At 44.6% G+C, this 24,037-nt stretch overlaps 1 protein-coding gene across 1 annotated transcript; it reads left to right on the forward strand.

Moving 5' to 3' along the window:
- The first annotated feature begins 1,055 nt into the window (after window positions 1-1,055).
- On the forward strand, window positions 1,056-23,804 carry LOC109991205 (transducin-like enhancer protein 1). The gene is made up of 20 exons (XM_029279240.2): window positions 1,056-1,868; window positions 2,186-2,286; window positions 3,201-3,264; window positions 3,988-4,032; window positions 8,858-8,920; window positions 9,056-9,160; window positions 12,733-12,949; window positions 13,195-13,211; window positions 15,762-15,875; window positions 16,262-16,315; window positions 16,460-16,609; window positions 16,724-16,862; window positions 17,214-17,413; window positions 19,145-19,221; window positions 19,370-19,619; window positions 19,801-20,048; window positions 20,329-20,476; window positions 20,628-20,778; window positions 21,073-21,149; window positions 21,701-23,804. Exons 1-20 carry the CDS (start codon window positions 1,845-1,847, stop codon window positions 21,806-21,808), a joined length of 2,352 nt encoding a protein of 783 aa, XP_029135073.2. The 5' UTR covers window positions 1,056-1,844; the 3' UTR covers window positions 21,809-23,804.
- Window positions 23,805-24,037: the final 233 nt, after the last annotated feature.

Genomic DNA, 24,037 nt, shown 5'->3' on the forward strand with positions numbered 1-24,037 from the left:
TCTGATATTTGGAGAGACAGGACAGTGAGATCTGTGACTGTGCACAAAGTAATTGTGTTGAAGTTTTTTTTCCCTCTCTGCATGCAAGAGCTCCTCTTTTTTTTCCCTGTGTGCCCTGCTGACCTTTTGTTTATCATATCTTGCTGTCTGGATTTGTCAGCTTGAATCAAAACGTAATACCCTGTAACCATTACAACAAATCCGGATTTCCCCTGAAAAAACGTCTCGCTTTGCATGAAATTAGTATAGGGATAAATGTACTTTTCAGTGATATTTCTGTTGTTTTTTCTGGATTCTGTTCTTTATATGCACTTTATATTTCTCTTTGGCTCTCCATGTCGCAATCATTCAGATGGAAACAACAACAAACATCTAGAAAATGTAGGGGAGCGACATATAAGCTGCTTTATTAGATTATTTTTCTTTTCAGAGAAGAGGAACAAAAGTGAGAGCAGGTCCTTCTTCATAAAAGTGCATACTGTATAATATTACACCCAAAGACAGAAGAGGAAGAGAGAGATATTTGAGTTGATTTGCCGTGACACTTGTTAGGAAGGTTCACAGCAGCTACAAAGAGGAAGACTGCGTTTGTGTGGCTGTGTGGCTGTGTGTGTGTGTGTGTGTGTGTGTGTGTGTGTGTGTGTGTGTGTGTGTGAGTGTGTGTGTGCGCGCGCGTTTGTTTGTTCCATTGTGTGTGTGTGTGTGTGTGTGTGTGTGCGCACGCCTCTAGCCCTGCTCCTGCTTGAGCCCACGTTACTTTGATTGACAGGCAGAACTTGCCTTCACAGACCGCACTGCCCGCCCAGCGCGCCTCCGGAATAGCAGCTCCTTGTTGCGCTCTGATTGGCCAGAATCTGCGTAGCTCAACCAGGTCAACCGACTCGGGGCCAGTTTACAGCGCGGCCATTGGCCAGTCGCACAATCTACATTACGAACCCCACGTGGAACGGCGGCTCTGATTGGTCCCCCGGCCGTTTTGTGGGCGGGGCCCTACATTTTCGGTTAGCTGGGAGCGTGAAACCGCGTGAGAAAGTTGCCATTGAGGTAAAGCAGAGCTGGACGGAGCACTGTTGCCGCCGCCGCTGTGGGAGTTGTCGCTATCAAAACTAACAAACACATTTCCTTTTTTTTTTGTGAAATCTATTTTGGACGTATATTTTACTGTTGAAACTCAGCGTGGAAGTAATTTTTGTTTTGTTTTTGTTGACCGTTCAAGCAACCGCACCGAGTCAAGTGTGTGTGTGTTGTGTGTTTGTGGGGGGGGCGACGACTCTTCACTGCAATTAACTTGTGTTTGGATTTGATTCTGATTGACCGAGTGAGAGCACACAGTCTGCGGCTGTCTGCAGACGGTCTGTCGGCTTCAGTTCTTGCCTTGTTTTGTGTTTGTCGTACTCGGGAGAACATCGGACGAAAAAAAAAAAAAGAAAAACCCCCAAAAAACGCTGGGAGTGACAGAGGTGGCTGCAACCTTGTTTCCCCGTTTTCTCACCTGGTTCTCGCCCTCTATTCTCCTCTGCTTTGCAAGCCTCCAGCTAATGAGCCGTTTCCCCTGTTTTTCCGGTTGATTAACGGCCGAGCCCGCCGGTGGAGAGCGGAGGAGAGACTCAGAGAGAGGAGCAGAGATTCACACTGAACTGGACGGAGCAGCGAGGAGGTCGGGGTTTTTTTTTTTTCCTTCTTCAATTAGCGGCAGTAAGTCCGAGTAATATCGACCGATGGATTCGTCTCCGTGATCTGGAGCACCCCCCCTTTCTACATCCTCACCGTACCCTCATTTGATCCCCCCCCCTAACACCGGGGTTTTGTGGGAAGGAAGCGGTCACATCCTCCCGGAGATAACCATGTTTCCCCAGGGGCGACACCCGGTAAGACTCCATTTTTTACCCCCTTTTTCTAACATTTGTAAACCAGTCTGTGTCATGGTTCACAGAGAGTGACAAAAAAAAAAACATTTTGTTGTCTTAGTTTTAAGAGTTTTCATGCTAAAGCACAAGCTCTTAATTCTTGTTAATAGTGATCTGAGTCTGCCTCAAGAGACAGTGATGCTTGTTTAATAAATGCTAATAATTTAAAGTTGCTGGAGCGGATAAGATGCAAATTGTAGGTCAAATAATGAGACAGTGTGATGTTTATAATCCATTATGTGTGTGTGTGTGTGTGTGTGTGTGTGTGTGTTTCTCAGACGCCCCATCAGGCTCCAGGCCAGCCCTTCAAGTTCACCATCCCAGAGTCACTGGACCGCATCAAGGAGGAGTTCCAGTTTCTTCAGGCACAGTACCACAGGTGGATAATACAAACACACACATTCACATATGGGGCTTCTCTGTCTGTCTGTCTGTCTGTCTGTCTGTCTGTCTGTCTGTCTGTCTGTCTGTGTATGGGCGGCACATTTGGACGCTCTAACACTAAACCTCACCCTAACCACAGCCATCCCCCCCTTACCATAATGAACAAAACCCCAGCTATGGCCTCATACTAACCTGTAAACCCGGATTAGTTTCACACACACACACACACACACACACACATGCAGCAGACCCAGTGCTCACTCTGCGGTAGGTCTTAGTCTTGGTGATGGGTGAGAGCCAGAGGGTGGCGTGTGGGCTCAGGGTTTCATAAATCACTCCTTATTTTCCCCTGTGTGTATGTAGTCATGCATTTGGTAAAAACTGCCTGTGTATATGTGTTTTTCTTAGTTCTGTGTGTGTGTGTGTGTGTACTTTACCTTGTTGGTTTTGTCTGGGAGGGTCGGCCGCAACAGGTGAAAGCTGCTGACCTACAAAGCTGTTTTGTTTCTAATTCACATCCTGATTCATGCACACAAAAGGCAGGGTTAAGCCAAACATCCTACAGACATTTTTTTGTCGCAATTTGACAAAAAGAATCCTCTTCATTTCACACTTCGTGTCCAATAGGCTGTCAGGCTTTAAGGTTGTCTTTCTGCTGGTGCTTTAATTGGCGAGCGAAAAAAAACTGACAGAAAACTACAACATGGCGACTCGGATGTATGCTTGAACTCCAAAGTACTTGATTATGTTCATTAATCAGCAAGGACACATATGTGTGACAGTAAAACATGGCCAAAGGAAACTGTGGTGCCGTCTGCTTTGCCGGCTCCACGGGGTCGAACATTTTTTAACTTTTTTGGAAGTTTCTCTTGAAGTAAATCACACTGTGTCATTGTTTTTGTTTTTCAGTCTCAAGCTGGAGTGTGAAAAGCTGGCCAGTGAAAAGACGGAGATGCAGAGACACTATGTCATGGTGAGTTCTGTGTGACTCCTAAATGTATTCGCCCCACTGTTGCACGCTTCACAGAGCAATGCTTTTGCCCTGCTGAGGGGTCCGAAGGGGAAGATGCTGTGTTCCTACGAGCTCTGTTCGTTCTGGGGCTGATCATTCATCCCTCCAACAGCTGCTTCGTGAAAACCTTCAATCAATCTTGACTTGTAAAGCGCCAATTCATAACAAGAGTTATCTCGACACTCTTTACAAAAAGAGCAGGTCAAGACCAATATTTCTACATTATGTTATTTACAAAGAGCCAGCATTAATCCACCACGAGCACAGCTTATGAAAAACAGGCAGAACCCTCGAGCGGAACCAACAACCAGACGCTTCGTTCTGTGAGTAGGCAACTCCAGCAAACGTGACAATTTACTAAATTCAAATGGTGGTGAATCTGCCTTTATCTCTTCTTTCTTTAATAGGCATTTAACCTGAAACAAGACAGGTCAAAGGAGGATTAGGGTGTGTCTAACACCATTAGCCTGACACGGAAACAGGAATGCGGTTTTAAACTATTTGCACATAAACTCAAGACTCACGCCTGGTTTAAGTGCTTTTGATTTGGATGTTTAGAGAGTGACTCGGTAAGGGTGACCTGGTTTGACACTCTTAAAAGGTTGCACGTGTTCTCTTACTTGTTAGAGCTCTTTAATTGAAATGATTTTAAAACGACTAACCTGATCTGTTTGTCCTCCACAGTACTACGAGATGTCTTACGGCCTCAACATCGAAATGCACAAACAGGTATGGGTGGTGATCTGTGCGTCTTCCTGTTTGTCCGTCTCTCTCTGTTTCCCTCCCTCTCTCATGGCAGGGCTCTGATGTATTTGGTGTGTGTGCCTGTTGACATGTCCTTGTGTGTGTGTGTGCGTGCGTGCGCAAAAGCGTTTGTGTGTGTGTGTGTGTGTGTTTTACTGTAAGGCTGTGTGTGTGGATGTGCGTTTATTTGTGATCGATGGGGCTCTGTCTCCATTTCCCCAGTTAGGGCTGGCCGCCTGAGCCCAGAGGCAGGATGAATGGCTCTGTAGATTGATTGGTGCTGTCTAGGGGAGCGGCCTGCTTTATTACATTAGAGGGGCAGGGCTGGGGAGGGTGGAGGAATCGATCACGGGCAGAGGAGAGACGTTGGAGCTCCTCTTTTTTCGAGGCAAAACCCAAACCAACACTCGTGCTAGTAGCGTGCGTTGGTCAAGTGTGCAAACACAGAAAGGCCACTTCCCTACTGTGATGTAAGGCAAGGACATTTATGTTCTGCAATGAATAATTTATGCAAACACATGAGGACAGGGACAATTAAACACATGCACACTCAAACAGAGAAAGGCAAACATGTTTATGCATGAGTACACATACGCAGACGCATAAAATGGCAAACACACAGAGTAGACACACGGACGAGGAGGGAAAACTCTGACTCTCTTTTCTCATGCACCAAAAAAAACACACTTCCCCACAGGAGAGGTGCATGGCTCAGAGCGTTTACCAGTAATTACCACTGCTATCGACCAGTCCGACCAGAGGAAATTGGAGGTGGATTGGCCTGGCTGCTCCACTGAGGAGTGGAGATGCTTCTTCTTTGACTCTCACACTCCCCTTCATCAGTTTTTGTTTTTTTTTAATTCTCACATTCTCCTACGTTTTTATCCCCCCCCCCCCATTTTTTTTTTAACACCTACTTTCTCTCCCTTTCTTTGAATCTCTTTTTACTTCTTCTAAGCTGCCGCCCCGGTTTTCTTTTTTTCTGGGCTCCTAATTCATTTTATGTCTGTGTGAAGCTACTGTTCTTTCATTGTGAGGGAGATGCATCTCTTCCTATTGTCCACACACACATAAACACACACACTAAAGCTCCAGGGGAGGTCATTAGCTTTGGGCTGCAGTTGTCAGAGCAACAAGCTTCTGTCGGAGGGGGGTACGGGGGATTCGGAACAACCTACCTCCTGCTGTGGAGGTACGAGTGTGTGCGCATGTAGTGTGGCAGTAATGCTCCAATTATATGTGTAATGGGAAGCCTGCTCTCTGTAACACACTATGTGTGTTCACTTTTCTCTGTATCCTCAAAGTTTGTTTACTCACTCTCTTAATAACTTGAATATCTTTGTGTGGGCGGTTCAGCGTAGCAACTACTCTGCACTAAGGTTTTCCAGAAGATGAGAGCCGAGTCTTCATTACCTTTATGTTATTTCCTCCATTTGTTCTTGAGTCACGCTTTGTAATAAAGACTCATTTGGGGATTGCACCTGCAGGTATTCCTGGCTTCATCTGTTTGATCCTTGTTAGTTTTGTCAGTTGGCTTAGTAAGATTAGACGAGCTGACCTGATAGTAGTCGGTCTGACTATTTTCAGAAGGCCTAATCAGCTCGCCTTTATACAAGGCTAATTATAGGCTTACAACTCAGATTTCTGAGAATGGAGGCGCAGGTGTACATTGCCTGAAATAGCACTTTATTTAGAGCTTTCTGGGACTGGAATAGGTTTGAAATTCTAAGGTTGGGGTTACAGCCTGCGAAAGTTGGGAACTTATTAGCTGGATGCCGGGGGAATCCTTCACGGGGGAGCTCTTAGGATACATACTGGAGATACACATGCATGTCGAATGCATTGGGAACACTGGCATGATTTATCACACAGACCTGTAAGTCATAGCAGACGCCTCCAAAGACGAGAACAGATGACTGTAATTAATTAAAAGCCCATTGTGTGGCCCCCTTATAGGAATATAAATCTCATGATTATGAACTGTTAAACATATTAGAAAGTGTCCTGCGATGTATCACACTGTAGACAGTCCCTAAACAATCATCAAGTATTAGCACATGATCTGAAGTCGCTTCTAGCACCTGGTCCCTTATTCTCTTTGATTCTTGATGAAGGTTGAATTATTTAATTAGTCAATTTAAAGTGTTTAGTATTCACTAAAGGTGTCTGGTGTTTACCTTCCTCTAATTTGTGTACTTATGTTTTCTTAGCATGCTTAAAGGCCTTATTCACATACTTCTTGGTAGCATCACTTGCAACTTGCTTGGAAATGTCTTTTTTTAGTAACAGATAGACTCCCAAATTACATTGGTTATATTAGGTGAAGCAGCCACTTACTTAATTAGTTCAAGACTCATTCTTAAAGGGCAAGTACTTTATTTAGCTCATCCAAGTACATAATTGGCTGAACCGTGGCAGGGTCAGTTTGTGCTGATAGGTGTGCGTGTGAGTGTGCCTGGCTGATCCAATGAGGGCATTTATGCTGTGGCACAAGAGGGCATCTCCTCAATGTCAGCTTTCAAGGAATAACAGGAGCTGTTACGTTACACAAGGAATGGGCAGCATTTCTTTGGGTTTTGCTTGGTTCCCTGCTATGATGAAGATTGTTTTAACATCCCCAGAAGAAGAATCACACAGATAGTGTTTATCCTCTGCCACAAAATCTAGGGCTTTCAGTTTAAAAAACAAACAGTACTGATGATCCAGAACTGATGAACTGAATTGACAAATAATTTGTTAGAATAGCTGCTCTATGAATGAATATGAAACTGGCCATCTTACTGGTGAAGGCTTCGATTTAGGAGGCTGCTGAAGCTAGCTCACACTCGGCCAAGTTGTCCCATTCTGTGTCGAAGCACGATAGTCCCCACTCCCCATTCCCCTACTGGCTTGCACTCACATTGCTCCAGGCCCAATTGGACCTAATCACGATTCCCTCCTGTACATATTGCCATGTAGTCATAATACGACACTTTATTTACAAGAAGTGAGGTCTCATAGTCAACACAATGGAAAAACAACACAGAAAACATGACAGCAACTTTGTGGCTTTTTTTGAGGGCCAAGGAAGAGTCCAGGGTACTCGTACCAGTCGAACAAACTGGACTTTGGGGGTCAGGCTTTGACAGGTACGAACTGCCTAGTGTGAGCCCTCAGGCCTGGCATTCACTGTCCGATTGTAGAAACGTGGCAGATTGTCAGCTCACGCTGTACGACTGAATCCTTTACGAAGCACGGCCAAAGCTCATGATTTTTGTACTCGTACTGATTGTCAACCTGAGAGCTCACACTGTATGATTTAAATCGGGACAGAGCATTCACAATTGTCAATAGAAAACTCCCACAGATGGAGGCTGATTTCAGTTGTTTCTAATGCACGGCTCACAGAGTCCTGGAGTCAGATAATAGGCGTGTGGCTCCGCTCTTAATGTGGGATTGTGAACATTTGTACGACCAAAATATCAACTTTTACTAGGGGAGCTGTCAAGAAAAGTCCAGGTAAAGTTGGGGTGAAAAACTTCACTGTTTGAGTTCACACACACAGCGTGACCAACAATCTTAAGGGAGATTCCCAGGAGTTTTGTACATGTATGAAAACACCAAGTGTTGAATGCCTCCAAAGAGCGTTCTTGTTAGCGTGCTCTATGCAGGCGGCGCATCCCCGTGTAGCATGCTAAACATAAGCATGTTGACCATAACAGGCTAGACTTAGATGAGTCAAAAATAGCTAATTGAACGGTTGTACCTAAAGGATCCTGAACGAGCTGCGAGCATGTCTGTCGACTCATGTTGACCTCTAAATAAAAAGGGAACTGGTGCAATATCCACAGATCTCTTGCACAGCTGATGTGGAAGGAAAATGACACTGTGGTTCATTTTAAAAGAAGCAATAACTACGGAGACAGGAAAGTGGAGCAACAAGTGTCTTGAAAGTTCTTAGGAATGGGGAAGTGCTGTTTATTCAAACTTTAAATGGGGGGAAACTTGCCTAAAGAACCAGTTATTTCTACATCAGGTTAGGTAATGTTGGTCAGTTAAACCCACACAGATGGTTGCTTTGTGCTGTGGATGATCCGATGTATTCATCGTTTGTTCGCAGAGTTTCCATTATGTTATGATGCTACCACAAATACATGAAAATCAACCAACTTTTCCTTGGATTTCACATAACAACACATATCCCTTTGAGGCTTTCCAGTCCAGGCTGTTCGTCTGTGTGTCTATTTATTTTGGATTTGTGTGTCTGATGAGCCATTACTACGTTTCATGGCTACTCCAGTTCCCCCTTCACCCTGGCCTTCTACGTATCAATTTTATTGGATGATGTGTAATGCGAGTCCCCTTATCTGATTTGGTGCCACTGTGGGGGTATCCGGTTTCAGCCAATTGTTGCCACCTCCGGGGGTTTTGGGGGGGGCAGGCGGATGTGTTGGCATGGATACTGGGGGAGCGCAAATTAAGTTAGTTGCTGATGAGATTATGTTGAAGTGCTGATGGGAAGAGGGACAAGAGCACAGAGGGTAAAGAGAGCAAGAGAAAAAAAAAACAACATGGACGAGAGAAACTTGAGCTCCCGCTGATAATTAGGAAGGGAAATCTTATTTCGCTGTTTGTGTGGCTGAAAATGGCACACACACTGGGTCGTGTGTACTCCGTAGTAGGAATGGGTGTTGTGATTGTGTCGTAGTCTGATGGAGGGCTCTGTGTGTATGTGTACTTGTATTACTTTATTGTTGTTATTGAACAGCTGTCTTTTCTAAATGGATGTAATTATGTTATTAACAATGAAGTCTCTTTCTCCCTCCATCAGACCGAGATTGCCAAGAGACTAAACACCATCTGTGCACAAGTCATTCCCTTCCTCTCACAGGAGGTAAGTATGTGTGACTTTGAGAGACAGACTTGTGGCTAATTTTGTACTCTCTGGTTGTCTCTGCAAGCCTGCCTCATAAATCATCTCTGTACTCTTGATGTTCAGTAATATTGTGCGTGTCTTTGTGTCGTGCAGCATCAGCAGCAGGTGGTTCAAGCTGTGGAGCGAGCAAAACAGGTGACCATGGCAGAGCTCAATGCTGTTATCGGAGTACGTGGACTGCCAGGGCTTCCACCTACAGTGTGTATTCTTCTACTTACTTCATCTTTAAATCAGCGATGTTTTTCACTTCTGCAATATTGAGCAACATCATGAAATAAAGCAGCATGTCCCACCATCATAAAAGTATAGCGGAATGACTGATCCTTGAAATGTTGAATAATGATAGGCACTAAACTGTGTATATTAGGACTGCACAACTGATTGCAATTGAAACATGTCGCTAGAGTCTGATAAATACAAAGTTTTTATGTAAACGAGCAGCATATTGACACCTGTGCTTTCGATGTAGTCAGAGGATTTTTGAGGGATTTGGTCTTCACATATGCACCTCACAGCGGGAGACTATCCCTGTCGGACAGGAGAGGGGCTTGGCTAAGACGGGACGTAAAAAAAAAAAAACGATGTGGAAGTCGATGCTATAATGAGAATATTTGCTTTTATGTCAATGCTACTTGTAGTTCAACGGAGGGATTTTTATGTATTTTGCTTTTCATTTAAAACCTTCACAATCACAGCTGAAGCTTCACTACAGTATTTTTTTTTTTTTTTTTTTAAATCATGTACCTGCAAGCGTTAAGTTAATGTGGATTTAACATTATAGGTTCATATGAGAAACTGTTGTGTCAGAGGAATTTGCAATGACCATGGAAAGATTTGGCAGAAGACGAATCAAGTAAAGTAAAAGTGGAGGATGCAGATAGTTTCTCTTCTTCATGGACTTTGAGTCAGGAAACAAATCGACTGATAGAACTGATCTTTTTCACTGTGAACACGAAGAGGAAAGAGGGTATGAATCTGTTGCAGAAGTGTGACGAGAGCAGATTATTTCAAAGCTGTCATCAGACTTTGATGAATGATGGGGCATGACCAGCTTTTCACACCTTAGCTGAAAAGGGATATGCGTGTTTAGAAGTTGAGAAAGAATGAAAAAAAACTGTTTCTCCGCCGTAACTTTGGGATGTTTAGGTTAAAAGAGAAACAGTGTCAAGCTGTTGGCGGTGACGTTTTGGGTGGGATGGGGGTAATTGAGAATACTTTGCTTTATAGGAGCCATAGGGGTCTGACTGGCGGGAGATGAGGCCAGGGGTTGAGTTGAAGGGGAATGTGGGAAAAAAAAAAGGTGGAGGGGGGGGGGGTCTTCATAGCTTAAGCTAAGTAAAGAGTAGGCAGTGGGTCTGGAGACTTAAATGTGAGGTGGGCTTGTTAGTTGGCGTGGACTGATGGGGGTCTGTGTGTGTGTGTGACGGGGGGAGAGGTGGATTTGGCAGTTGCTGTTTGAGTCTTAATTGCAGGATTTCAGTGTTTGTAAAAGGGGGGGGGGGGTCACGGCGTTGCCCTTACACTCCCCTCTTCCCCTCTCCTCCCGTCTCCCACGCCAGCCTGTCATTCACCCTGTTTGTGAGTTAAATGAGTGTAATGAAGCATGTTGCCCCTACCTCTGCACACATACATGCACACACACCAGCTCACACTAACATCCCATGACGTACCGGGCTCCCCTTTCCCTCCACAAAATACTTCCCCTCCATTTGCTCCCATCAGGGGTCCTGTTTGTGAACCTGTGCGTGGTTTTTTTTTTTTTTGCATCTGTTTGTGTGTGCGTCTGGGTGAAGCAGAGCGTGTGTTTCTGTTATCCACAGAAAAAAAAAACACACTACAGGCAGGGGTGGGATGGTTGAGTGTGTGCCTGACTTGTTTATCTAGACTCTGTGTATGCATGTTAGTGTGATCAAGTGTGACGTGTGGGTGTGTTTATGTTTGATTGTGAGGCAGGCGTGCCAGCCCTGGATATGAGTGTGTGTATGTGTGTGTGTGTGTGTGTACAGGCGGGCATAGGGGGTTGAGACTGAAAGACTGTTTTCTTGTTTAGCTTTCATTCATGGCGGCAGGACGCAGAGAGTGAAGGATGGATGAAGAGGGAAAAAAGAGGGCGAGGGCTCAGGAGAGGGGGAGTGGGTTAGTCAATTAGGTGAGATAAAAGTCGGTTTGACCTTCAGCACTCCTTCCACCCCTGCAGAGTCGCCTCCTGTGCCCCCCTTCTCCTCTCCTCTCCCTCCTTCCTCCTCCCCTCCCGGTGGCGAATCAGTGAGCTTGGATTCCCGCGGCTACTGTCTGAGGAGGCAATAATGATGTTTTGGAACACAAAGGCATTTCACGCTCAGACGAGCGCCTGATTTGGTGTGAAAGAGAGAGCAGGGCTGCCAGCCAAACTCTCTCTCTCTCCCTCTCTCTCCCTCTGACCCTCTTCTCTCCTCCCCTCTCTCCTCAGCCGCCTCACTCCCTCACTAGACCTGACAGTGAAGGCAGCAGCTGGGCCTCTCCGTTCACCCCCCCCCCCCCTCCCCCCCCCCTGCGCCCGCCCTCCTCACTTCTCCGTCATTTCTCCTCTTCCTCCCCATCTCCCTCCCCCCCTCTTCCCCTCTTCTGCCACCACATCCTCGGGCTCTGGGCTGTGATCCCAGCTGTCAGTATTGTTCAGTGTTTGACCCCAGAGGGAGGAGGGTGTGTGTGAGGCGCTGTGTGTTGGGGGAGAGGATGTGTTCACCGCCTTGTAGACTGCAGCAGCTTGTTGAGGTGGTGTAAACCAAGACACTGAAGAAACTGTGCCATCTGTTGAAGACTGCAGCAAGGCCAGAAGTCTCCATTGATTAGGTTACAGAGTGCTATTGATTGTTGCCTCCTGATGGCTCTCTGTCAGATGTCAATCCAGTTGGTCCACAACCTTGTTCTATACTACCAAGATTGTGTGGCTTAGCTTAGCATCACATTGCAAATGACAGACAGTTGGTATGTTCATAACTACGGCTGAAACAAAAATATTGATACCTTATATGTCCTCATCCTGACTCCTGTGATGCAATAACAGAGTGCTGTTGCCAAATACTTTTCTATCAATAAAACATGCAGTGCTCTCAACAGATTTATCTGCCACTGTGACTCACTCTACATTTACATGCACAGTTAAGTGGAGCTACAGTTTAAGCTCGATTAGGCCATTTAATTGGACTACTGTCCTTGTCGCAGTATACAAGCACCAGGGAGAAATCTATTTATTAACAGAACAATGTCAGACTCCACTAGGGTAGCTGGTGATATGCCCCCTTCCATCCAATCCGTTTGACCTATTAAGTCACAAACCAAACATTTGGCAAACAACTTAGCAAGCATCTTTACAGATCTGCACATTTCATACATAAACTGTGTCTCCTCGTCTCTCGCGGTTTTCACTCTAGCACTCCCCCATGTTGATACCTTCGTTTTGTTTTCTTCCTGGCTTTTTACGCATTTATGCCGTTTGACTTCCGGGTCAAAGCCCTGAACGGGAGCATGCTCAGAACGCTGAGGCCAGTTTGAGTCAGATTGAGGTGCATATATGTTAGAGTAAATCAACTCCCAACCTACATCATCTAGGTGTGTTTGTTCAACTTTGAGAAATTCGACTTCAGGAAGTACAATTCAGTGGGACTTGCATGTATCACCCTGCATTTCCTAACCCTTATAATTTCTGACCAGAGAATCCCATTTCCCCTCTTCTCCACACTGAGCTAACCACCTCCCTCCTGTATTTTTCTGTCTTTGTCTTTAAGCAGCAGCACCTATCCCATAACCACGGTGGTGCTCCTGTGCCTCTCACCCCTCACCCCGCGGGCCTCCACCCCTCTCAGCTGGGTGGTTCAGCTGGTCTCCTGGCTCTGTCAGGAGCGCTCGGTGCTATGCCTCCTCACCTGGCAGGAAAAGATGGCGGAGATAAAAAGCCGCACATGTCTGGACCTGACTCGCACCATGCAGGACCGGAGCACCTGAGAGGTGAAAGAATACACCCTCTTCAACAGAAACACCACCTGAAACATGTAGTAACCTTTTAGACCAGGGAGTTTGTGAACAACAACATTCTCAAAGTACTTTCACCTGATTCATGTTTCCGAGTGCAAGTCAGATGTTTAGTCTTCACATGTCTAACTAATTCTCCTTTTGTATGTTTTTGTTTTCTTCTCCGTGGAACTCCCAACCCTGTGACCTCAACCGCATCAACACATTTCTGATGACAACAGATCGAGAGCCGGGCACTGTAAGTACTTCCTCTTTCTGCAAAAATGCAGACTGTTTTTGATAAGCATCTCAGTTCATTTTCTTGTCTGTGTTAAAGGGATATTTTTGGTTCTTGGGGACTTGAATTTGTTGTTAGAAGCCGTTTGCATACTGTTGGACTTTAGCTCAACATCGAGATTAGCTCAGCTGATAGACATCGGGATCAGTAAACCTACTTCAAACTCTGGGGGAAACTAATTTAGAATAATCTGCTCTTAGTAAACAATCAAATGTTTACGATTTAGCAGAACTAATTAGTTATCAAACTGTTTAGATTTATAATTATGCAAGTGTCTTGTGCCAGTTGTGTAGAAATACCAGTGAAAGACCCAGAGAAACAAATATTCAGCTAATCCTGTTCCAATGCAGCCAAGCTCCTCTTGAGCCAAGCATTCATTTATCTCATGGAAAAATACAGTATCCAAACAGAATGTAAACTAAGATCTGAAACTTAAACACACTTTCACAATGTATACATATGTTTATTTTCAAATGATACTACGAGTTTTGCTGTTTGTCTTTTGCTGCTGCAGACATTAGACCCAGTTGCCCCTCAGGGACCAATGAAAAACCTCACTTCACCGTTTTAACCTCTTGTTTCACACCCAAATAGCTTTCATCCTTGTGCTGAATATTCTTTGACTGTCACTTTAAAAGTGTGTGTGTGTGTGTTTGTGTGTGTGTGTGTGTGTGTGGGGATCTCTGGGGGAGTGCTTTGGCCTGCCTATTTAGTTCTGCTCTAGATCTGCTCTGAACTGTTGGGTTTCTTTTCTCCTCCAAATGAGCTTTTTAGCATGGTCACACACACACACACACACACACACACACACACACACACACACACACACACACACACACACACACACACACACACACACACACACACACACACACACTCCCCCAGCCTAGCCTGCATTGTTGTGCCTATTTAACACCTCAGTGAGCAGATTACCCCCTTCTCCCCCCCTTCCCACCGCCCCTGATCCCGCGCTTAAAGACTCTCATTGTGTTTAATATCACCACCACTGAGAGGGGAGGGCTTTGGAAAGGGAGGGGGTGAGGGGCAGCAGTCATATGACACTGAGCTTGTGTGTGTGTGAGTGTGTGTTATGTGTGTTAGAAAGACCATGCTAAAAGCGAATGGGGGAGACGGGGGGGGGGGGGGGGGGGGGGAAATTGCTTATGTTTTGCGGGTCAGTGCTCCTGTGCTCAGCTCACTAAAACCTTTCAATAAAAGGGTAGGAGGTAGGTGGGAGGGAGGGAGGAAGAGGGGAGGGCGTGAAGGAAGGAGGGCCTTTGGCAGAATACAGATTTTCACCCCCACCCCAACCCGTCTCTCTCCCCCTGCCTCGTCTCTTGTCACCCTTTCTTCTCCTCCTCAGTCTCACACCCTCCTTCCATCTTCTTCGTCCTCTAATCTCATCCCCTCCCTTCTCCCCTTTTTTCTCACCCTCCTCCACTACCCCCCCCCCCCCACTCCCCCCACTAGTCCTCCTTCATTTACCCTTTCCCCCCTCAGAGTCCAAGCACTCGCTCTCTGGATGGTGTGCACGCGCATTCGTGTTTGTGTATGTTGGATGCACATTTCATTGACGGGCTGTGACTATAATGGACTCAACATGAAGCTTTAATCCATTAACAATAGGATCCGTTGGTCAGGAGGCAGGAGGGGGGTAGCTCTGTGTGTGTGTGTGTGTGTATGTGTATGTGTGTGTGTGTGTGTGTGTGTGTGTGTGTGTGTGTGTGTGAGAGAGTGTGTGTTTGCAGTCTTTGTGCACATGTGTGTGTGTAGCTTTGTGTGTTTAGTCTTAGGACACATGGGTGTTATGCACGTAATACACACACACACTGTCTGGTACACACTTGATCATACACACAGGCTTTTACAGTCAATTAAACTTTGTACACACACACACACACACACACACACACACACACACACACACACACACACACACACACACACACACACACACACACACACACACACACTGGTACAAGTACACACACTTGCAAACTGCAGCGAGTGCAGCTTGTCAGAGCCAGGAGAGGGAGCACTGATAGATTTTGAGGGCCACTTAATGTAATCATCAACTTCGGAGGTGTGTGTTTGTGTGAAGCTGCGACGGGCGCTGGTCAAGTGAGAAAAGCGGCTGCTGTTTAAGTGTTAGTGCTGCTTAATTCATGCTTCTGTGAACTATTAACCTATTTGCCAGTAAGAGTCTGTTTTTCTAACCTGCTCTACAAATGGCTGAAAGGCTGCTGTAATTAGTCGTAGGTGGATCAGACGGTTTAGTGAGCTCATGCAGAATGAACACAACCTCAACTGTAAAAGCAAAATTGTCTCACCGCTGCAAATCCTTTTTCTCCCTCTCTCTCTTTTGTCCTCCAAACTCTCCTTTCTCTCTTTTTTTTTGTCTTATTTTTGTCCTACACTGTCTTTTTTTTTTTTCTTTCTTCTTTAATCTCTCTTCCCTTGACTCTTCTCCGCTGTGTTCTGTCCTCCTCCTCTCTCGGCTTTCATCTGCAGAGTAACTCATTGCTGCCAGAAAGTCTAAGGAACTCAGATAAGCGACGAAATGGACCCGAGTTTCCAAATGACACCAAGAAACGCAAGGTGGAAGACAAGGACTCCAGCCACTATGTAAGACTTGATTCTTCTGACTGTGTCTTTGTTTCTGCAAAGGAAATATTATTTTTGGATCTTTCTGTTTATTTGGAAATGCCTTTTAAGTCTGTACAAATCAAATGTGTCATAGCTACATTTTGAGTTGTACAAGGCATTCCTCACCCTGTCATTCATTTCCACTCATTAGTCACTTTTTATAGTTGTATAAAATGGTCGAGGAATCAAAAGATAGCTGAAGAAATCTGTCAGAAGTTTCAATATTCACGTTCAGGTTCCTTGAAACAGCCTATTTTTTCAGTGTATTGATAGAAAATGACATTTATGACAATCTTGTGAAATAAAATGTTGAGTAATCTGTCCAGATTCTTCAACGCTGTGCCGTCTTTTTGTTTTGTTTGCAGGACAGTGACGGGGAGAAAAGTGATGATAATTTAGTGGTGGATGTCTCAAACGAGGTCAGTATTTTTTAAATCTAAACTACTACAAAGTCACAGTTGTCTGTTGGATTGAGATCTCCTATAAAGAAAAATGCAGACATCACTTCTGTGAAGTTTTTTTGTGTCTTTATGTAGTTAACCGAGTCCTTGTCCTTTCCCCAGGATCCTGCCTCCCCTCGTGGAACACCGCTCCCCTCCCCTAGAGAAAATGGCCTGGATAAAGCACGACTTCTCAAGAAAGACCCCTGCAGTCCTGCCTCTACTGCGTCATCAGCCAGCTCCTCCTCGCTCAAGTCCAAAGAGATGTCAATGGTAGGGATGGGCATGTTTAGATAGTTTGTTGATGTATGAACGGTAGAGGAATCGATTGATTGGTTATTACATTTATCAGGAGTTATGTATTTACTGTCTGCCTCTCTGTTGTAGCGAGACAAAGCAGGTACACCGGGGCTAAAGTCAAGCACACCGACACCAAGAGGGGACTCCACTCCTGGTCCGAGCTCCACCCCTGGGATCCGGCCAAATCTATCAAAACCCCCCTCCATGGAGATACCACATCCAGCAAGTTAGTCCCATATCAACCTTTTAGATACACTTTTTTTCAAATGATGTAGAGCTTTTTTTTTATTTAAAAGATCTGTTTTACTTAGATCTTCCTAAATTTAGAAAACATTTATGCAAGTATTGAGGTCCCTGGAGTCTGCTTAAACAAATTGTTTCCTTATGCTTTAATGAACTGAACTGCCAGAGAAATGATTCTAATCCTCTAATATCAGAGGATAGTGTGCTAAAGACACATCTTCAGAATCAAGGCCCATGTTTTTAAACATTTAAGGGACTCTGAACATGACTTCAGTAGTTGTTGTTTCCAGCTTTTCATGTATCGTTCCCTCCTTTCTTTCCCTCTCCTCCTCAGCTGCAGGGTTGCGGACCCCCCTGGCTGTACCAGGCCCATACCCGGGTGCGTTTGGTATGTTGCCCCACGCAGCAGGGATGAACGGGGAGCTGGCTGGTGCTGCCGGGGCTGCAGCTTATGCTGCTGGGCTGCACAACATGTCACCTCAGATGAGTGCTGCTGCTGCAGCTGCTGTAGCTGCTTATGGCCGTTCACCGATGGTGAGTGGAAAATTTATGACTTGTGTTTTTATATCTGTGTGCCTCGATATGTTGAAGAAAAGCCGCCAAATATCACATCAGATTAGGTACTTCACTGTATGCAAAGTGCAACATTTGGGCCAGATTCCCCACTTCAAACAAAACAAAGCAAAGTTCAGATGTTTGGATGGTCTGGTATCCTGTTGTTAAGGGGGGGATTCCATTTACATACATTTTTAATCACATCAAGCTCAAGCTGTTCAGCCCATGTTGTGCTATAATCACAACTTCTTCCTGCCTGTCGTCCACCATGTTGGTTTACTTTAAAGTTGTGTTGGACCGTGTGAGATTTTGAATGTCAGATCTGGTTGTTTGTGGTGTGCTTTAATGGTCTCCACTCTCTATAGGAACAAAACAGTTCAATCTATCAGTGTTTGTCGTCTTCAGTGAGGTCCCTCACATTTTAAACACCCGTTTAGACTTTCAAAATATTTTAGTGCAGTTCAGAATTAAGATGTTAATTTTGTTTGCATATTTTTTTGTATTAATTACTTGATGTTTTTTAAACAATGTGCATAAAAACCTGGCGTTAAAGTAAAGCAGTATATAATTTACATCTTTCTGTACATTATTCAGTAGAGTCTCCTCTTGAAGGTTTTTCCCGCTTCTCTCTTTGTAGACGGCCTGTAACACTTCTCTTTGATCTTTGTGATACTTCATGTTACATATTAGTGAACAGAATAGTGAATTCTTAGTGATGCCCTCTTTTATTACTTTTTAATCTTGTCTTCACGAGTTTATTTCCACAGTGGCTTCCTCTTTGCCGCTCTCCTAGTAGCACAAGGAAAAGTGTTTTTCATGTGTACTCAGCTCTAACAACTTAGCCATGAAGCCCTGTAACAAGCTCCAGGCAGATTTATAGCTGCACTGTATATTAAAGTCTTTTTCTTTCTTTGGATAGGCCTTCTGCTACTCTAAAGATAAACTCCATGTATTGCAGGTTTTCTTGAAAAAGGAAAGATCCTTTTGTTAAACGGCAGATTTTGGGACTTCTCATTTAATCAGTTAATTTTGATTTCACTTATCATAGAGCTCTTTGACATTTTGAGGTCTTTGTTTCTGTTGATCCGTGTTGAACATTTATGATTAATTTCACTGAATGCCATGTTTGAAGAGGATAAAAGATCAGGAAGTTAAAGGGTGTGAACACTTTTCATGAGCAGCACTCTTATATGGCAAAGTGTGGAAACTGTCAATAGTTGCACAGCTGTATTTCTGTGTGTGTGTGTGTGTGTGTGTGTGTGTGTGTGTGTGATAGTATTTATACAGTGTGTGTGTTGGTGTGCATTACCTTCAATCACCTCATCACTCTTGGCTGTATTTGCATAGTGTTCATTACACTGTTTAAATAGGTTTAGTGAACTCACAGCTGTGTCTGGGCAACACTTGATAGAAACTCAGGTTGTGTACTCACCAACCGTGTGTGTGTATGTTGTGTGTGTGTGTGTGTGTGTGTTTGACTAGGGGTAGCACAAGCACTGACTGCTCTACCTCTGTGTGTTTGCTGACTCTTAAACTTGTCATTCACATTCAAAGGGTGTGTGTGTGCTGGAGACTGTCTGTTTGCTTTGTGCTCACGAGTGTTTGTGTTCTGTTCCGCAGGTTGCTATTGACCCGTGTGCGTCTTCTGCCAATGCCCATGGGTGTGTGTTTGCGCTGTGCTCATAAAAATGTCTTTGTTCTCTCTTCAAGGTTGGTTTTGATCCTCATCCTCACATGAGAGTTCCTGGAATGCCTCCCAGTCTGACAGGGATCCCTGGCGGCAAACCGTAAGTGTGTTTGCGGTTTGCTTGTATGTTCGAGGACCTGAATTGCCCTCTTACAGCAACTACCACTTTCTGGAAACAAAACAAAAAAAAGAAATCTGTTCCCCCTGCATTGAAAACTCATCTTCATCCTCCTTTTTTGTATCATCAGCGCTTACTCCTTTCACGTGGCGGCTGACGGACAGATGCAGCCAGTTCCGTTCCCCCCCGACGCGTTGGTGGGCCCGGGGATTCCTCGTCACGCCCGCCAGATCAACACGCTGAACCACGGAGAGGTCGTGTGCGCGGTTACCATCAGCAACCCCACCCGACACGTTTACACTGGAGGGAAGGGATGTGTTAAGGTGTGGGACATAAGTCACCCAGGAAACAAGAGCCCGGTGTCGCAGCTCGACTGTCTGGTGAGTGAGGCGGGGGCGATGGGGTATCAAGTGTTTCTCAGGGTGATTTTAAAGCAGACGTCTCAGTGTCGTCTGAAAAGAGACGAGACATCGTATTTATGATCTCACTGTCTTGTGTTTAGAATGTAGTGATGCATATATGCAAAACATTAAACACAGTTATTTTTGTCCGCTTCATCAGAACCGAGACAACTACATCCGCTCCTGTCGATTACTTCCCGATGGCCGGACGCTGATTGTCGGCGGTGAGGCGAGCACGCTGTCAATCTGGGATTTGGCGACGCCCACTCCCAGGATTAAGGCAGAGTTAACATCTTCAGCGCCGGCATGTTACGCTCTGGCCATCAGCCCGGACTCCAAGGTGTGCTTCTCCTGCTGCAGCGATGGAAACATTGCAGTTTGGGATTTACACAACCAGACGCTCGTGAGGTAAGGGCCGTGTGTACACCATTGACTGAGTGTTAGATAAAAAGGAGAGTTTGCTCATTTTCAGAGTCAATCCTCGCTGAAGTCCAAAGGATGAATTTGATTGATTCACCTTCTTGTAAAAGTACAAATGAGTGTCTGCTGATGAGAAATACTATAAAACATTCACGCCTGGTAGTCGATGATGCATACTGACTTTCTTGCTCAGCCTCATGCTCGGTGTGTCTTTGTTTAAACATTTCTTTCTTTATGTAACTATTGACTGTATGTGTGTATCCTGCAGGCAGTTCCAGGGACACACAGACGGAGCCAGCTGTATTGACATCTCCAACGATGGCACCAAGCTGTGGACCGGAGGCCTCGATAACACGGTCCGCTCCTGGGATCTGAGAGAGGGGCGACAGCTGCAGCAGCATGACTTCACTTCCCAGGTACACACTCGGATCATCTAAACAGTGTCTTATTGACTTGTCTCAGTCCTTTGTAGTACATGTAGCATCTCCTGTAAGAAGGATGAATATTTGAAAGCTGAGTTTTGATGTTAATATAAATTAAGTAATCTTTCCTGTCTTCTCTGCGCAGATCTTCTCCCTCGGCTACTGTCCGACAGGAGAGTGGCTCGCTGTGGGAATGGAGAGCAGCAACGTCGAGGTCCTTCACGTCACCAAGCCGGACAAATACCAGCTTCATCTGCACGAGAGCTGCGTACTCTCCCTGCAGTTTGCATACTGTGGTAAGCACTTTCACTCATTTTCCTCACCTCTTCAGTATCATACTGGAACAACACTTCCTTTAGAATGAGTTACTTGACCATCAGGCAGTCAGAAACCCCTCCAAGCTTCCTTTGTGGTTTCACTTAAATATTATCTTCTGAATTGGTTTTGTCTCTTCCAGTCCACAAATGGCCCTCCTTACCTGTCTTTATATCTTAACGTCTTAAATTGAATTTTTATTTGAGATATTTTTGTCATCGTCTACCTTGATGGTCATCACTGAGAAATAATTGTTGTTTTCTTTCACTGTCCAGGTAAATGGTTTGTGAGCACAGGAAAGGACAACCTACTGAATGCATGGAGGACACCGTATGGAGCCAGCATATTCCAGGTTGGGACAACAATCCTCTTCATTGATTGTGCAATATAAAATATAACGCCTCCGTACTTGGAGTTGCTTCTTTGGCATTAACAGGGCAAAGTATCTCCACCTGCATTACATCTTTTCAGAAGGCTTTTTCCGCTAAAAGTCTGAAGTAACAAATCTCAGCTGGCATTACGTCCATTCATATTGATTCCTCGACTGCATGATATTGGTGTCCCAGTCTGTGAGTTCACGCTGCGTTTCAGGGTTGAGGAAGCACGGCACAGCGGGAGCTCCACATAGACACACAGTCAGACATGCACGCACACACAGCTTTACATTCACGTTTTAAATTGCACCTGAGAGTTTCAAACATGGCTGCTGTGAAGGATTGCTTTATTGATACCTCCTGTATCCTTTGGATGGACTAACCCTACACCTTGATATTTGATTAGAGATGAATTTTCAAACTTTTTCACCTCGATTTCAGTAGAAATTTCATGTTCTTGTTGTCGGCTTTGTTAGACATTTTCTCTGATTTTCCGCTGACCTCTCTCTCTTTCTTTCTTTCTTTTCAGTCGAAAGAATCATCCTCGGTGCTGAGCTGTGACATATCTGTGGACGACAAGTACATTGTCACCGGTTCAGGGGACAAAAAGGCCACAGTCTATGAGGTCATCTACTAGAAATATGGGACGAAAGCGTAAACACACTTTCCAACACACTTGACATATTTCAAGAAACATTCACGTGGAGCCGGAAAGTGCAGACAGAGAGGGACCTTGGTGGCGCTGTGTTTTCTGTCACATCTGCGGCAGGGACAAAGAAAGGAGACAAACGGTGCACGTGCAGACATCTGCTCTGCCTGCGTGCGCTGCGACGTGTCAGTGAGGAACTAATGCCAGCTGGATGTTAATGAAAGAAGAGGAGCTGTTTGGATTTTTCTGTCTCTCCTGATTTCTTCTCTCCTGCTCTGGGATCAGTTACAGGGACCCAACAATGACTGAACCAAAGGGGTGGCGCTGTGCTATTTAGACTGGGACTAGCTCTGCTGGACATCAGAATTTAAAACACTCTTGACCTGCCGAGAACGAACACTCAAACGAGGTGGTTTGAATATGTGGACAAATGGCCGCCAGAAACCGTGCGTAAAGATTGAGACGGAGGGAGAACAAGAAGTGTTACAGACTGCAGAACATGTGGGTTTGTATTCTGTTCCTGACAGATAAAGCCCACACAGCCCGTCGATCTCTCAGCTCTGACTCTGACCTCAGAACCTCAGCTCGCTATTCTGATACGCCTACACTGTCTGGAAAAAAAAAAAGAAGTACCTTTTGCTGTCTTAACAGTGAGTCTTATCCTCAACATCTGCACTGTAGTGGTTGCCGCCCACCTACACGCTCAGCAAACACACACAACAATGTCACAACAGCTGAAAACATTCTGGAGGCCGTGTTAAATGTGACAGGTTTGTTTGACCCTGATCGTGAAGAAAAGTATGTTTTCATGATTCTTCAGCGACGTACCTCGATTAAAAACATTTAGCATACCAAACCAAATAAGCTCCAGAGCTGGAGCAAATGATTAAGATGCCGTTACAGAAGTCTTAACTCTGATTCTGGTTTAGAGACATCATGAGTGGAAACCTGACGCAAGTGAAAGTGTTTGTAAGTGAATGAATAAATATTCTCCTCTCCTAACGTACCTGCTTCGACTCCAAAAACAAACATAAGCCGTCATGCAGAAGTTCCTCTGAACTTACTCATCTCCAAATGAAGCCACATTGTGTGATAACATGTACCAGTGACCGAGCCCCATCTTCTCTCTCAAACTATCACTGAAATGACATTTCAGAGAGAGAAAATGTTAAAAGCTTCAAATTACAAAAAAAAAGCTTATTGGAGTCTAGCCATGGCCAATGCTTGTGTTGTTATTTAGCTTCTGGTCTATTTCAATACAAATTCCCTGGATGAGGTCATAACAGTTGAAATGAATGGCCTGGGATTATCTTCCTCTTCCTTATTTTAAAAATAAATAAAGGTTTCTATCTTAAGCGTTTCATTTTCACTCTGACCCTGCCTACGTCATGTCTTACTGTTCTGACGGTCGTTCATCCTTCGTTAAAAGAGACCCATCTATCCCTCCACAAAGATCCACCCGATGAGTAAATTAACTTCAACAAGACGAAGTCAACAAACTCGATCTTATTGCCTTTCTTTTCACTTCCACGTGTTTCTGCTGTCATTCTTGAATGTGGAGCATTTGTGACATTGCCTTTTTAAAAGTACCGACTGTGTTATGTTGTCTTTCACTTCACAGACAAAATTTCAGACGGCGAGAAGTTACATATTTTTTATTTTGAGGATAGTTTTCTAGAGAAGGGGATTAAAGATGCTGCTGTGTTTCAGCTTCAGGAAGGATTCAGTCCATTTCAGCCATTTGAAACTCCTTCATTTCAAGACGTGCTTCATTTTTTTAAAAATCTGTCTGTTGAATGTTTGTAAAAATGTATATATGTTGTTTTTTTTTTTTCTTACAGGACATGCTTTAGAATTAACTGTTTTTGTACGTCTTTTACATGAAAAAGAAACGTCTAATCAGGAGAAATACTAAATGGTCTTAATGCTAGCTAATCTGAAATGATTAAAATATCTAGACAATAAATGTGGTTTGTTTTTTTGTAACTCGAGTATTCTTTGACTTCTTTGGGGTTAGCGGAAGAACTCGATCTGACGGTATTGAAACCGTCTCTCAAGGATAAATTCAACGGTTTTGTTTAGAGGAGCAGCCTCGTGAACAGGAGGAACTTAGGATAACGGTTGATCTCATTTAGCTTTGGATTCCACTGTGAAGGAGTTTGCGCCCAATTTTTCCATCCTTCCATTATCTATACCACTTTTTCCCCGTTTGGGGTT

Source organism: Labrus bergylta, chromosome 2 (genome assembly GCF_963930695.1).
Source record: "Labrus bergylta chromosome 2, fLabBer1.1, whole genome shotgun sequence".
In the NCBI taxonomy this organism is placed as follows: Eukaryota; Metazoa; Chordata; class Actinopteri; order Labriformes; family Labridae; genus Labrus; species Labrus bergylta.